This window comes from Gracilinanus agilis, chromosome 6 (assembly GCF_016433145.1).
Source record: "Gracilinanus agilis isolate LMUSP501 chromosome 6, AgileGrace, whole genome shotgun sequence".
Taxonomy (NCBI): Eukaryota; Metazoa; Chordata; class Mammalia; order Didelphimorphia; family Didelphidae; genus Gracilinanus; species Gracilinanus agilis.
The window spans coordinates 283,778,445-283,793,693 of record NC_058135.1 but is presented as its reverse complement, the minus strand read 5'-3'; the positions used below and the strand labels follow the sequence as shown (position 1 = coordinate 283,793,693).

Here is a 15,249-nt window from a genome sequence, read left to right as displayed (position 1 = left end):
CTTGCCCAGGGTCACACAGCTGGGAAGTGGCTGAGGCCGGGTTTGAACCTAGGACCTCCTGTCTCTAGGCCTGACTCTCACTCCACTGAGCTACCCAGCTGCCCCCTTAGCAAAGCACATTTTAAAAGCGAGATCAGCCACATAGTATATGCATAGAATTCCTAAGCAGAATAAGCATCTTTTTTCATTTTTTTTTCAAAGCAGCAAAAAGCTTTAACTTTCAATTGAATGGTGGGTTGGAATCAACAAAGTATGAGGAATTCACTCCCTCTCTCCTCCCCACCTTTCAATTCCGGATAAATGGGCTTTTGTGCTAATCCCCTACCATCAGCCTCAGGCCCTCTGTGAGCTTGGTGCCCAATACAGTGCCTTGTATGGAAGGACTTCAGAAATGCTTTTTTGAACCCAGTGGAATTGATTGTTGGATACGGGAGGGGGGTGGGAGGAGGGGAGGGAAAGAACATGAATCATATAACCATGGAAAAAATATTATAAATCAATTAAATAAAATTAAATAAATAATTATTTTAAAATAGTGAATTAAAAACAAATAAACGAATAATTATTAATAAATTAATTAAATAAAATTAAATTTTAGGGATTAAATAAATAAAAAATTTTCAAATTAAAAAAAAAAAGAAATGCTTTTTGAATGGCAAAATGAATCCTGCCTTCTAGACACTGCTCTCTGTATCTCTGAACCTTTTCTGAACGGATGAATTCTTGTTGGTCAGTCATTTTTCTGCAAAAGAGGGGCTAATTCTCTCTCTCTTTTGTATTTGAGGAAACTGAGGCAGAGAGTAAATAAACGACTTGCCCCGTTACACAGCTACTGTCTGCATTTGAACCCAGGCCCAGAGCTCTGTGCACTGTGGTGCCACCTTGTAGCATCCGTTAAATCTAGTTAGATTCCATCTCCCTCCTCAGCTTTGGCTCGGGCTCTCCTAGGCGCTGTGCCTGGAGCACCCTCCCTCCTCGCCTCTGCCCTTTGAAATTCCTAGTTGCCTGGGAGATTTCTCCCTTAATTAAAAGACCTTTCCGAACTCTGAGCTCCTGCTGTGGGATGGAGGGAAGGGGATGGATGTTCTTCCGTCTTTGTCTTGGGCGGTTCAGAGCCCAGTAGGATGCCCAGAGCAGGTCAGTAAAGCGGTTTTCTTACTGTATCTGTGATTCTCCGGGTAGCTTTTGCCTGGTTACCAGGACCCCAGCCAGAGTGAGTCCCTTCATAATAGAGACGGTCCTGCCCCGTCCCTAACGCAAAAGCCTTTTTGGTCTCTGGCCTGAGGGGGACAGAAAAACCCAGATCTTTCTTGTAAGAAGTGTGTTGAAACTTTTCCTTTTAGGTTTTCCTTTGGGTCTCTACCCAATAGCTTTAGGGAACCCCTTAAGCTAGCAGCAGACCTTTCCCCTCCCCCCCCCCTTTTTTTCTCTAAACAAACCGGTTTACCAGCCTCGGGTCCCTTTCTCTGCCTAGTTTAAACTCCAAAGGCGCTTGTCGCTTGCTTTGAATTTCCAAAGACCCCAGAGAAGGGTCAGCAGCCGAGATTAGGCTCCTGGAGGGAGGGAGTTTGTCTCCCAAGGGGAAGTTTACAGCCTAAAATCTCCTTATCTGCCTCGGCGTTAAAAGTGCAAAAGGATGTTTCTGCAGAGAGAGACATTTCAGCACCTTCCCCTCCGTCCTAACGGAACTTGGAAGGCAGAGTTCCCGGGAGCCACTATCTGACGGGAGGAAGATAAAGGGTGGGGGAGGGGAGGGGAGATGGCATTTGGAAACTATAAATTCAGGATCTCAAGTTCGTTACTTGGGCATCTTCTTGAGCTCTTGGCTTGAGGAGGTGACCCGCTTTTGCAAAAGCCGCCATTTTGCATCTTTCTCTGCTTCCAGGTTTTGTAGTTTGGGGCGCTCTGGGGAGTCCACTGTTAGTGACGCCCCCCGCCCCTAGTCCACACGCTTTCCAGCTCGAAATGCTGTGATCCTATCTTGTGGGCAGTCAGAAGACCTGAATTCGAATCCTGTCTCAGATACTTAACAGGGCCTCCGTTTCTGCTTCTCCAAAGAGGAGTTGGCCCGGATCACTCTACGCGGGGAAATTCTCGGGAGCGGGAGGGGCTGGGGAGTGAGGCGGGGTGGCTTAGAGCCAGGGTTATCAGGAATTCGGGGAGGGGTGGGAAGCCCTACCAGCTCTCACTGCCATCCGCCAGGCGCCAGGCTAGTTCCGGGACCAGGAAAGCCCAGGAGAAGGGTTAACCAACCGCCAGAGTCCCGCTGGAATCCCCCGAGCGCGCGGCGAGCGCGAGCACATCCCGCGTGGAGGCTCCTGGTGGGACGGAGCTCAGCCGAGCCAAGGGCGCCCACCCACAGGCAGGTAGGGGAGGTGCTGGCTCCGGGTTCTGCAGAGCCGTCCGCACCCCACCCCACCCCACCCCTCAGGCCCCGGCCCACTTTCCTGGGTGCTCTCACCCGCGCCAGGTCCTACTGACACACGGCATCCCCGCGGGCCTCCACGAGCACGACGGAGTGTTAGCAGCGGGCACGGACTAACAAGCCCCGGGAGGAAAGCCGAATCCTGCGGGATCCGGGTTCCAATTCCGCTTCCTACGCTTCCCGCGGCTTCGGGTTAGCCTAGGTCTTCATTTTCCTATCTGTAAAACATGGGCGTTGGATTTCTGAGAGTCCTTCCAGGTCTGAATCCCCTCGGCCCGTCCTGGCCATCTTGGGAGCCGGCGTCCCGGAGCTTGGCTCTGTCCAGCCCTTCAGCGGCTCCTCCAGGGACCTTGTGCATTCGGCCCATTCCTCCGCACCCAGGACAAGACGCAGCAGCCGGGCCCCAGTTATCCTTCTATCCCACGTGGAGCATCCCGGCGCTTCTCCTTTCTTCTGCCCTTTCGTGGCGAAGCCCCTTTAAGGCTGCCTCCCCTCTTTCTCACCTTGACTCCCTCTCTGTCTCTTCTTGACTTTTCTGTGACTTTTGACATTGGAGCTCCCTCTTTCCTTCTTAATACTCCCTTCTCTTGGCTTGGGGGACATTCTCCTCCCTTCCCCCCCTTCCTCTCTGACTGTCCCTTCTCTGTCTCATCGGCTGGATCGTCCTCCAGACCTCTTCTCCCCGCCTCTGCGCTACTTCACTTGGCGATACCATCCGCTCTCATGGATTTAATTACCATCCGCGCGCTGCTGATTCTTAAATCTGCCTCTCCTGCCCTCCCTCCCCAACAGCTCCGCTCACCTCCATCCTTAGGTTTCCAACTGGGCGTTCACTAGACGTCTTACACTCATCGTGTCCCAAACTGAACTCACTCCCTTCTCCACTAAACCCTCCCGTCCCACACCTTCCCCATTTCGGTAGAGGACGATGCTGTCCCGCAGCGCCTCAGGTTCACCGTCTGACAGTCGTCCCGGACTCCCCAACTCTCCCTCACCAGCCAGAACCAAGCTGTGGCCAAGCCCTGTCCAATCGCCTCCGCAGCATCTCTTGATTTCGCCGGCAACATCTCCCAGACACACCCCATTCCCTCCTTTGACGCTTACACACACTTACACACACACACACACACACACACACACACACACACACACACACACTCTGCAGCCTGCTGGTGGGTCAGCCTGCCTCCATTCTCTCCCTCCTCCAGTCCATTCTCCATTGAACCCTCAAAGGGATTTCCCCAAAGCCTTAGGGTGATCCCGTCATTCCTCCACTCTCTTCCTAATTGTAAATACACTACCATAAAACCCATCCTGACTTGGGTCTATTTAATTATGGAATCAATCTGAATTATTGATTCCCGGCAACCACAGCTTAAAATACATATCTATATAATATCAAATATCTAAATATTACATACCTTACATTCGTTTACTAACATACACATGCCATCCCGCACCCCGTGACATCCAAAGCCTGTGGACCAACCATGTCTTCTGTTGTACTGGCCACTTCTTTTCTCCCCACCCTCCTCCCAGCCCAGCAATCTTGTACACATTCTTCACTGGGATATTCTTTCTCTGCAGACGGACTAAATAAATATGATGGCTTAAATGTTTGTTGAGTGATTGACTGAAGAAGCTGGGATCAATGCCCAGAAGAATGAGGGACAAAGTGCTTTGGGAATTTCCAGAGCTAAGGAGGGACAGGCAATGTGGTAGGGTGGAGAGCGCCTAGACTGGGAGAGAGAAGGCCTGTGTGACCTTGGATGGTCCATTTTCCTTCCTAGAGCTCATTTCCCTCATCTATGTAGTACAGAGGGCACCCCACCTCCCCAAACCCCATTGATTCTGGAGTCAGAGTGAACTTGGATCTATGGGGGTTGGACTAGAGGCCTTCCAAGGTCCATCCTAGGTCTAGCTCGATGACCCTTGACTAGATGACTCAAAGGTCCCTTTTAGTATTAGTTAGAGAAAGGATTGTTTAGAATGGAATAAGCCTCATTCCTAGTGTCAGAAATTGTGAAGTTTGGGATTCAAAGCTGGAAGGGACTTTAGAGGTCAACAAGTCTTGCCCCTGTCCTTTTACAGATGAGAAAACTGAGGCCGAGAGGCTCACCTCGCTAGTTAGGGACTGAGTTGGGATTGGAACCAGGACTTGCTGACTCCCATCTAAAACCGGGGCTCTTTCTACTACGCCATTCTGTCATGAGGAGAGAGGCAGCTAGAGAGAACCGGAGAAAAAGAAGAAAACACAATAAGGAGACAGCAGATATGAGCCAATTGACATGATTTATGTGCCTGACCCTAGGCTTCCTAGGGGACTGAGCCATTCACAGAGCCCAGAATCATGGGCAAAGCAGTGAGTTGGTTTCTCCAAGACCAATGAAACAGGTGATTGAGGAATGAGGGGGGAACGAGAAGAGAAACCTTCATAGCAGGAAGACCCAGCTGAGCTTGGCCTGGAGGAGCTTTCATAAACTCATCTCCTGGGCCATTTGTGGGAAAGGGTTCAGGACCAGTTGGGCATTTGAGTGGGGAGAAGCTTCTGAAGGTCATGCCCGTCCAGGATTCTCTTGAGGGACATGGTGGTCATTATGCCCTGACCCTTCGCGAACAGCCCTCTGTTGTCTAGAGATGTGCTGAGCCTCAGCTGAGCACCAAGACTGCCACCTCTGGGAATCCAGGACTGGCATAGAGGGAAGCATTATCCTCTGAGCATAATAGCATGCGGGGCACCACGGGGGAAATCAAACAGTTTGCATTTTCTTCCAAAAGACATCCCAAGACATCTCTGGTAGCCAGCTGACTGCTGCTGTGGTCTTGGATAAGTCCCTCTTCTGGAGGGAGCGCTGGATTTCCCCCAAGGTTGTGCTCACTTGCTAAAAGGCAGACTGTTTTTTCAGCCCCACCATTTTTCCTTTAGCCTTTTCCTTGGCCACCACCGCCTCCTCTTCCTCCTCTTCCTCTGTCACCTCCTCCAACTCCTCCAACTCCACGCTTCTCCCCATTTGCCCAGATGCCTCCCACTCATTTATCACCTCCTCCTCCATCACCTCCTCCAGGCTTTCCCTGTCTTCCTCCTCCACTTTATCTTCAACATAAAAGTCATCCATGTCATTCATGAGGCTATCCTAGGAAAAAAAGGCAAGAGCCCTGGCTTGGACTCAAGCATCATGCCTAGGGGGCCATCAGGGGTGAGCTCAAGCAAAAGAGAAGTCTGTGCTGTCTGTGGCACAATGGGCAAAGGGGGCTCCCCCCCCCCCATCCCTGGAGGCCAGCCAGCCAAGGTCACTTGTTGGGGATGGGAGATGGGAGCTGATGCCCATTCTGACCAGGGAGGTCTGTACTTTTACAAGGTCGGATTTGGGCTCAGAGGACCCCCCGAGTCTGAATTTGACCCCTACTGCCTGCATGATCTTTGGCAAGACTAATTTCTCTCAGCTTCCTTTTCCTGACTGAAGGAGATGAACTTGATGACCTCTGAAGTCCCTTCCAGACCCCAGGGTGACCTGGCTGAGTCATTTATCAGCTCTGGGCCTCAGTTTTCCCATCTGTATAATGAGGGAGTTGGACTTCTTGGCCCTTTTGGCCTACTCTGAAGTAGACGGAAATTTTGCCAGGGGGCGAGAGCCACCAGCTCAGTGTTGGGCTCCTGGAGGGTGTAAGGAGGTGTCATCCCTCTCTGAACAAAGCCACTTCCAAAGTCCTTACTCTACAATGCTCTGGGCAAGGGAGTGACTAAGAGGTGAGAAATAGTAATAATAATTTAAATGCATCAATACAAAGTGGAAAGCCTAATTAATTATTCATACTGAAGAGCAAAGACAAAGGAAGTCACATGCTTCTTTCCTAAAGGCCGGTATGGTGGCATCTAGGAAAAGGGAGATGACTTGCCCAAGGGGGAGGTTTCCTTTCTTGGGAGGGCCCTATACCAACTGGCTAACAGGTGGTGAAGGGATGGGCAGAAATGGGAGCCAGAGGCAACTGAAGGTGCTTGAACCCTAAGAGAATTCGTCATCAGCCCTACTAGGGACCATGATCTAGGCCCACCTGTAAAGGCCCTTTGGGACCATCTTGTCTAAGGTCACATGGCAACTTCAAACCCTTCATGCTTAATTATTTTTTTTTCTGGTTTCTGCTTGCTTTTATGTATCTTATAACTATTCAGTTTTATTCTTCCTCTTTTCATGTTTTCAGATGAGACAGCTGAGGCCCAGAGGAGTGGCCTGGAGCCTGGTGATGCATTGCCAGGTCTGGGACCTTTTTTAGACTTTTCTGTCCCTTCCTTCCAAATGAAAGCCAAGAGCTGAACTTATAGAACTGGGCTTCTTAGCTAGATGGACTTCAGGGGTGGGTCTGTGAAGTTAGAGGGGAAGAAAATGACATCTGTATTTGAATTCAATTGACTTCCTTTGTAATCCTACGCATTTTATTATTTTTCATTTTAAAACATGCTTCTGAGAAGAAGTCCATAGGGCTCCCAAGACTTCTCAGGGCATCCCTGACACAAACAAAAGTGAAGAACCCCTGGTCTGGAAGCAGAATTCTATAGTGGGAAGATGCTGGATTGGGATTGAGAGGAGCTGATTCAGGTCCCAGTTCTCTCATTCACAATGTGGGGCTTTGGGCATCAGGATCCTCTTTCTGGAAGGTAAGACAAGTTGGTCTCTAAGATCCCCTGCGGTTTGAGATCTATGATCCCTTCATCCTAGCCCAAACTTTTCTGGTAATGGTCTTGAGTGGCCTCGGCCACATTCCTCTTTGGATTGCAATGTATTCATCTGCAGAGGAAAGGCACAGTGGCCTAATGATGTCTGAGTTCCCTTCCAGAGGAGCTTCCTGCTCCTTACCAACCCGTTCCATCAAATTTCTGGGCCCCTAGGGCCATGGTCCCTGCCTTGGCCCCAAGCCTAAGCCAGGGTGACCAGGAAAAGACAAAACGGACTGAACTCAAACAATTGGAGTTAATGGTCTGAGGACAAAAGAAAAAAGCACAAAAGAGGCTGGCTTTGTCTGGATTTGGGCCAACCTTAACAGAACCCCAGGGGAGACAGAGAGAGACCTCCAGGTGGAAGCTGATGTTTTGAGGATGTTTCTCCACTTTTGTACAAGATATAGAAATGCACTTTTGTACAAGATATAGAAATGTCCTGGATCCCGAGGAAGGCTCCTCACCCTTCCAGAATGATGGGATCATTCTAAACAGTCAAAGCATCCTCAGGGCTGAGGACTTAAATTCTTAAGTCACCCAGAGGCTCTGGGTGCAGCCCTCTGGGGCAGGTTGGGAGAGTGGGAAAGAAGGAATGCTGGGCTTGGGATGTGGAAAGGCTCGAGTTCAAATTCTGCCTCTGAGGACCTCTAGCTGGGTGACCACAGGCAAATCACTTAACTTTGTGGTCCTTAGTTTTTTCCTCTGTAAAATGAAGTTGGATTTTTTTTTTTTACCCTCCTTCTAGATCTGAATCTTACACTAAAATAAGCGTGCTAGATTTCCTTATCAATCATCATCTCCATCACTTATTTTTCAATTTCCTGTCCCTTTTCTGATCCCCAGCAGTCTGGTAGATTAAGGTCCTAGAACCTAACACCCTCAGGATCTAGACTGGCTCCACATCAGCTGCAGCCCTCCAGGGAACCGTCTCTTCTGTGACAAGGGAAGTCCTTCCTGGTCCTCCCAGAACAGGGGTTCTGAACCTTTTTGGGGTCCTAGACTCCTTCCCTGGCAGGTAGTCTGCTGAAGCCCACGGACCCCAGCTCCGAAACATGTTCACAAAAGCATAAAAACAAAGATGAAGGATTATAAAGGAAATCAATTCCATTGGAATACGATGAACCAAACATTTAGAAACCAGTTTTAGGGAGCCCCAGCTAAAAGTCCCAGTTCTAGAGAATCCACGGGGCAGCTGTGTCTCATTAGTGTGAAACCAAAGTAAATTCTAGTATGTTTGGGGCTGCTGGGTGACTCAGTGGATGAAGAGCCAGGCCTGGAGATGGGAGAGTCCTGGGTTCAAATATGGCCTCAGATACCTCCTAGCTGGATGACCCTGGGCAAGGCTTAGTCCTTACTGCTCTTCTGCCTTAGAACCAATATTTAGTATCAATTCTAAGGCAGAAGTAAGGGTTAAGCCACATGTGACTCTGTGCCCCTGGGCATACTGCCACTTCTTTCTGGGGCTTGGGTTCCTCTCCTGTAAGATGAAGCCATTGGCCAGGATGACCCCCAGATCCCTTCTGGCTCTAGATGTGATTCTGTTGTTCCTCCTGTGGAGTCTGAGCAGGTACATCTTGTTGGCCTACATTTTTCTCCACCCTCCTCCCCCCGTCCTTTCCAGGGGCCTCTCTGCCTTTAGTCCATCTGGGCCTGGACAGCATGCTAGGATTCCCCAGGAAGAACGCTCACCCAATTACAGATTATGTGATAGATGTAGGTAAAGGCGAGGCTGAACTCCAGGAGCGAGGTGATTAACAGAAGCCAGGAAACCAGCTTTCCCAACGCCTGCGAAGGAACACAAAGGGAGACTCGGTCACTACACTGGGCTGCTGGAGCCGAGAGCCCTGAGCAAGGGCTCAGCCTGAACTCAGGCACTTCAGAGAGCTTGGTGGTTTGGCTGGCTGTCTGGCCTTAAAAAAGTGATGGAGAAAATGGCGGCTAACTCTTCCTGACCTCTTGGAGGGGTTTTCCTGGCACAAATACAGGAATGGTTGGCTATTTCCTTCTCTGGCTCATTTGACAGATGAGGAAACTGAGGTGAACAGGTGACTTGCCCAGTGTCACCCTGCTAAGAAGTGTCTGAGGCCAGATTTGAACCAAGAAAGAGGCGTCTTCCCGACTCCAGGGTCCAGCGCTGCGCCATGGAGAAAATGGTCACAATGCAGATTTTAGAGTGTTGGTCACCTTGGTTTCCTGTTAAACATTTACTAGCTCACATATGGGTCAACAGAGACCCCAAGTAGATCCCAGTAATATGGACATATTGACAAAGCCCTTCAGATGTCACACTGGATCTTCCTAACAACCTCCATTCTCTAGATGAGGAATCTGAGGTTCCCAGCCATCCCATGAGCTGCCCAGGATCACGGGACTCTGACTCGGGCCTTCTTGACTGCCCCCCACCCCCATTCAGCCTCATCTCCACTGGGTCTCCCAGCTGCCTGCTGGGCGGAGGGCTCAGGAAGACCTGGGTTTGAGTCTGGCCTTCACTACATAGCAGCAGAGTGTCCCTGATGAAATAACTTCCACTCGAGGAGTGACTCCTTGGCAGACGTGCCATCCTGAAGTGAATGAGAACCCCCGGCAGGAGGAGGGTGACTTAGAAAACAAATTTCAGGTCAGATGGCAGGCGAGTCTGTGTGGCAAAGCAGGGGGAGGTGGAGAATTTAGAAGAGACAGAAACATCTGGGAAAAGCCTTCCATGTGGGTGGGATGCCCGAGACCCAAATGTTGTCACTAGGCTGGCATCAGAGGGTGCTGTGTCAGGAGGCCCAGCTCTTCGGTGTACCTCAGTTCCCTCCTCTATACAATGGAGAGGAAAAGCCCAAACTGCTCTGCAGCTTGTCTGGTCTCTCTTGGCCCAACCAGTCTCTGCAGCCCCTGGCTGTTTTGGGCCAGCCCACAGCAGGTACTTAATCTGTGTTCCAGCCCAACTCACCTTCCCTGGGACCCAGGCACGGCATCTCCTATCTCCAAGCCTTTGCACTGGCCTACCACCCCTTCCTTACTTCCACTTCAGGACCCCTTTCTTCCTTGAGAGAGCCAAGGCACTCCAGGCTACACGAAGTCTTTCCTGTGTCCTCCCTGCCAGGCTCCTTTAGATTTAACCACTGTGTAAACATTTGTAGTTATTCACTTTATATCCATCTTATATGTGTGTATATAGGATATAGAGATATGGGGTGTGTATGTATATATATGTATGTATGCATATACATACATACATACATATATATATATACATATATATATATAGAGAGAGAGAGGGAGAGAGAGGGAGAGAGAGAGAGAGAATGCGTATATACAGTGTGTGTGTATACATATGGTATATAGACAGTATGTGTGTATACAGACATATGGACAGGCAGACAGGCAGGCAGACAGGCACTGTGACCTCAGGGCGGGCTGGTTACTTACTGCTCTTCCAAAATTTTTATAGGACATTTCTTGTTCTGTACACTGCTCGATGATTATGAGAATGATTCCAATGACTGCTAACAAGGCACTGAAAACGTTTCCACAGAAAGCCAACTTTCTCTGAAAAGGAAGTCAGGGGGTGAAGGGGAAAGTAAGAGCATGAATCATGTAACCATGTTAACTTTTCTAAAAAATAAAAATTATTAAATGGGAAAAAAAAGGAAATGCATGTTGAAGTGAGTTGAGAAAGGAGCTGGCTCTGGAGGAAATGGGCCTGTTTCCTGCTGGGAGGTCTCAGGGTATTAACCTTGACTTGGTTTCTTTCCCTTTCCAGGTTCCGACTCCACTAACAACCTCTGGGGTCTCCCACTTGCTGGTCCTCCAGACACCGAGAGGGACTGGTAATTTGGGGAAGATGCTGGAGGGCCTGTGCGCTGTGGGGTAAGGGCCATGGGATTTGGGGCCAGAAGTCCTGGGTTTCTGCCTGGACTTTGCTCTGTGCTGCTGCAGGAACTTTGTCTGATCCCATGATCCCTCTCTGGTCCTGAGCTTCTTCCCATTCTAGAGCCCATCAGGTGGGAGACCAAGGTTTAACCACTAATGGAGTCAGTAGCCCCTCAGTCAAAATCAAGGCCCAATAAGACCTTAACTTAAGCTCCATTGGTCTGTTGGATGGTTTGTGAATGTTTTTTCTCCATTATTAATGGTAACAACAAATGTTATTCTGAGGAGGCAATAGGCTTCACCAGATTGTCACTGAGGTTCAAGAAAGGTTAAGAACCCTGGACTATTCCAAGGTCTCTTCCAGGCTTGATTAAGGGAAAGTAGAAAGAAATGGAGGGGGAAAGAGGAGAAAGGAAGAAAAAGGAGGGGAGGAAGAAAAGAGAGAGCGAGAGAGAAAAGAAAAGAGAAGAGAAGGGAAGAGAAGAGAAGAGAGAGGAGAGAGGGAGGAAGGCAGGGAGGGACAGAGAGAAAGAGAAAGAGCAAAGAGAGAGGGAGAGAAAGAGGAAGAGACTATAGAAATGGAAGTGAACAGAGAGCCCACATGATACCCAGAAAATGTCCAAAAACCTGGAGGTGTCCTCCTTGAGCATAGCTGATGTGCCTATGAGAGAACATGAACAAGCAGGTGCAGGTGGATTGCAATCTGCCCCAAAGAAGGGATACTGGGCCTGGGAAGGATCCTGGGTCTCTTGCAGTACTGTAGGAGGGCACCTGTGCTTCCCTTCTCCTATTTCTCCTCCCCCAAGAGCCTGCATCTGGGAGCAGGGGCCTCATCCAGCCTGGAGGGTGCCTTTACTGTTCCTGCACTTTGCTGTCTCTGTCTCCAGACCTCTCTTCCTCCTCCTTTTCCTGTGCTAAGGACCTGGGTGGCAGGCAGAGCAGCTCCACATCTTGGGACTTACTGAATGGACGGAGGAGTTCTTTGCTTCGTTTACTGAGAGGCATCCAGACAGGAGGAACTGTGTAGAGAAATACATACTTGTTGATGTCAGTTGCCAAAGATGCCACCTCCCAGAACCACACACCTTTGAGAGCTGGAAGGGTCCTCCCTCGGGGCAGAAGATCCAACCAGCACACAAAAGGAACCCTCCACGGCAGATCCTGGGGTTGTCCAACCTCTGTCCCCAGCCACCCCTTCTCCAGGGAGCTCATGGCACTTCCACCTCTTGCTCCCAATTCTGGTTTCTTGCGTCAAATGGAACAAGTTGGCTTCGGAATTCTGGGTTCACACTGACCATTGTCACTCACTACCTTGTGACCTTCTCCAGGTCTCAGTTTCCTCATCTGTAAGATGAGGGGGTTTGGCCTTGAAGGCTTCTTCCAACTGGAGATCGAATGAGTCTAAATCCCTTTTCCCTTCAGCACTTGAATCCCTTCCTCTTTTAAATTCTCTTCAGCAGAACAAAAGTCATTGGGTAGCATTCCCTTCTCCATTTTTTCCCCTTTGGTGACCAGTTGTAAAAGTGTCTCAGCCCAGCATGCACTCAAGGAAGCATGAATGAAGTGGTTCAGAGCTGACTAGATTTTGGCCAGACAGAACGCCAAGTCTGAGGCTAAATCCACGGGACTGGGAGCCCTAGGGAAGGCAGAGAGGTCCTGTGGGTGCATGAGCAAAGGGGAATTCCTGGGGTGGAAGTTCCCTCCACTGATACAGGTCACAGCCCATTTAACACTCAGGAGATAAGGCTGATGGAGTCCCCTAAGGCACTCTAAGGCCTTGCTCAGGGCTATAAAGACAGGAAGGGGTGGAAACTAGTGCCCATCCATTCCATTCCCCTGAGTGAGTGGCCCTTCTTGGACTCCTCTGAGCATGGTAATTCAGCAGACAAGTTCCTGGACTACATCCCAGGGATGGAGAGGGAGAAGCTGTCCCCAAGTCTTCCACTGAGCAGCTTTTCGTTGCAGGGACGGTGTGGCCCCTGCTGCTTTTCATGGTAAGATGATGATGCCAGCCTGGTTCCCATGAGGCAATGGTGAGAGCACTGGCTTAGGAGACTGGGAACCTGGGTGACCTCATGTGAGTCACCTCCCCTCCCTGGCACTGTTTGTCCATCTGTAAAATGAGGGAGGTTAATTCCCATTCTAAATTCTATTTTTCTGCTGGTTGGTCTGGATCCTAACTTGGTGCCTTCAGAGTGACCCACAAATGATAGGTGTGGAGATGTCCGGGGAGCTGACCTTTCTCCACTGGATATGCCCTAGGACTACTGGGCCAGAGGAGATCACTGTAAATGTCCCAGAAATATTCTGTCTCTCCTGCTTGCCAGTGAATCAATGAGTTGATCTACAAATAGCAAGCTCAACAGCTCACTGCCATGTGTGCTAGACTAAGATAGGAACTAACTCCATTGGCCAGGCACTGAAGCACCTTCGCCATGTGGCCGCCATTTGTCTTTCCTACTGAGAGCACATGCTTACCCCTTCCAGGCTCTGGCTGAGGCAGCCTCTGCCTTTCGCTTTACATGGCTCCCAGGTCTGTCTCTAGGTCTTTGCCCATGCTCTCTCGCATGCCTGGGATGCCCTCCAGGCCTCTGTCTTGTAGAACCCCTACTTCCTTTACAATCCAGCTCAGTGGCTGTCTGGAGGCACAAGGTCTAGTGGAAAGAGGACTGGAATTGAAGCTTGAAGCCTGGGAATCCCACCTCAGATCCTCACTATCTGCATGACCCCCTGAAGCCTTGATTTCCCCATCTTGAAATGAGAAGTTAAAGGCCTGAAATTTGTAGTGAATTGAGTTCTTTTCTGAACTCTACGAGGACAGTGGGAGGTAGTGGGAAGTACCTGAAATTTGGTGTCGGCAAGAGAGCCACATTCAAATACCAACTCTAACTTTTATTAGCTGTGTGCCCTTCTCCTTCTCAGAGCCCCACTTTCAGCATCTTTGAAATGGGAATAGCTCCTCTTTCAGCCACTCACTGTGTCCCAGCAACTGAGCTTTCTGAAGAGGCCATGGAGAAACTGAGCATTGGTTCTAAAGATGAGGTATGTCATGGCCCCCCAGAAGAGACAACTCTAGAGGATCTGGACCAGAAGGGCACCTGGAGGCTGTCCAACCCTCTCATTTTATATTTGAGCATTCCAAGGTCCAGATGAAGAGACTCGCTTGAGGCCACATAGGTAGTAAGCTCAGGGGCAGAATTTGAACACAGGTCTTCTGACAGACATGTCAGTGCATTTTCAATATATTGTGATCCCTCCTTCCTTGCAGGCCTGAGTCATTTTGGCCTTTCAATACTGGGGGCTGTTTGCCATGTTTAAAGAAGAGCGAGCTAGGGGCAGCTGGGTAGCTCAGTGGAGTGAGAGTCAGGCCTAGAGATGAAAGGTCCTAGGTTCAAACCCGGCCTCAGCCACTTCCCAGCTGTGTGACCCTGGGCAGGTCACTTGACCCCCATTGCCCACCCTTACCACTCTTCCACCTATGAGACAATACACCGAAGTACAAGGGTTAAAAAAAAAAAAAAAAAAAAAAAAGAAGAGTGAGCTAGCACCTGCTATGTGTCAGGCACTTGGCTAAGCTCTTTACAGATAGTATCTCAGGGCTGTGCCACAGGAGGCCTGAACTCTGCTGGGATGAATAACATGAAACAATTCTTTGATGTGAAAATGGGACCTTCCCCTCCCCTGAAGCCTTCTGTTAAGTCACAGAGAGATACAACCCTGGTAACAATCTCAAAATATGAAAGTCTTCCTTTTCCTAACCACCTCCCCATGCTGAATATCCAACATTTGAAAGTGAGAGAGAGAAAAAGGGGGGGGGGGAAGAGATGGAGAGGGGAAAGAGGAAGAGAGAGAAGGGGAGGGAGGAGAGAGGGAGGTATATTCTACTCACAAAGACTGCCCATGATGGATAATGCACTTTATAGGTTACAGGATTATATATGCCAAAGTGTCCTTTTTGTTGCTTGCCATAAAGATCCAACAGGAAATACCACATAAACAAGTGGAAGGAGCTTATCATGATCTGGACGACCTGGTAGAAGAGAAGGTGGTCAGCATGGGCATGGGGTAAGGCATGAGCCACCCTTTGGAGAACATTGGACCACCCCCCCTCACTGGGCTGGGTGCCCATGGATAGGCATGTGACTCAAGAAGCAGCTAGAATTTATCTGAGTGAAATTGGTCATGGCAGTGTTTTGCTGTGTTAGCAGATTGTCCCATGGCAAAAGAGTTGAACTGTGCTACGAGTTGG

General features: G+C 49.6%; 1 protein-coding gene across 1 annotated transcript; it reads right to left on the bottom strand.

Annotated features, from left to right (window-relative positions):
• Positions 1 to 5,251: 5,251 nt before the first annotated feature.
• MS4A13 (membrane spanning 4-domains A13) lies at positions 5,252 to 15,030 on the bottom strand. Its single transcript, XM_044680125.1, has 5 exons — positions 14,890 to 15,030; positions 11,963 to 12,019; positions 10,557 to 10,676; positions 8,829 to 8,924; positions 5,252 to 5,559 (listed from the first exon to the last, which is right to left on the bottom strand). The coding sequence occupies exons 1-5, from the start codon at positions 15,016 to 15,018 to the stop codon at positions 5,308 to 5,310; spliced, it is 654 nt and encodes a 217-aa protein (XP_044536060.1). The 5' UTR covers positions 15,019 to 15,030; the 3' UTR covers positions 5,252 to 5,307.
• Between the last annotated feature and the right edge of the window lie 219 nt (positions 15,031 to 15,249).

Excerpts from the sequence above, each read along its gene's own strand:
- MS4A13 (XM_044680125.1), bottom strand. The coding sequence starts at position 15,018 with ATGATAAGCTCCTTCCACTTGTTTATGTGGTATTTCCTGTTGGATCTT. Across the intron at positions 10,677-11,962 it reads AGAACTCCTCCGTCCATTCA|AGAAAGTTGGCTTTCTGTGG; the intron begins GTAAGTCCCAAG and ends CTTCCTTTTCAG. Across the intron at positions 5,560-8,828 it reads ATCACATAATCTGTAATTGG|GATAGCCTCATGAATGACAT; the intron begins GTGAGCGTTCTT and ends TTTTTTTCCTAG.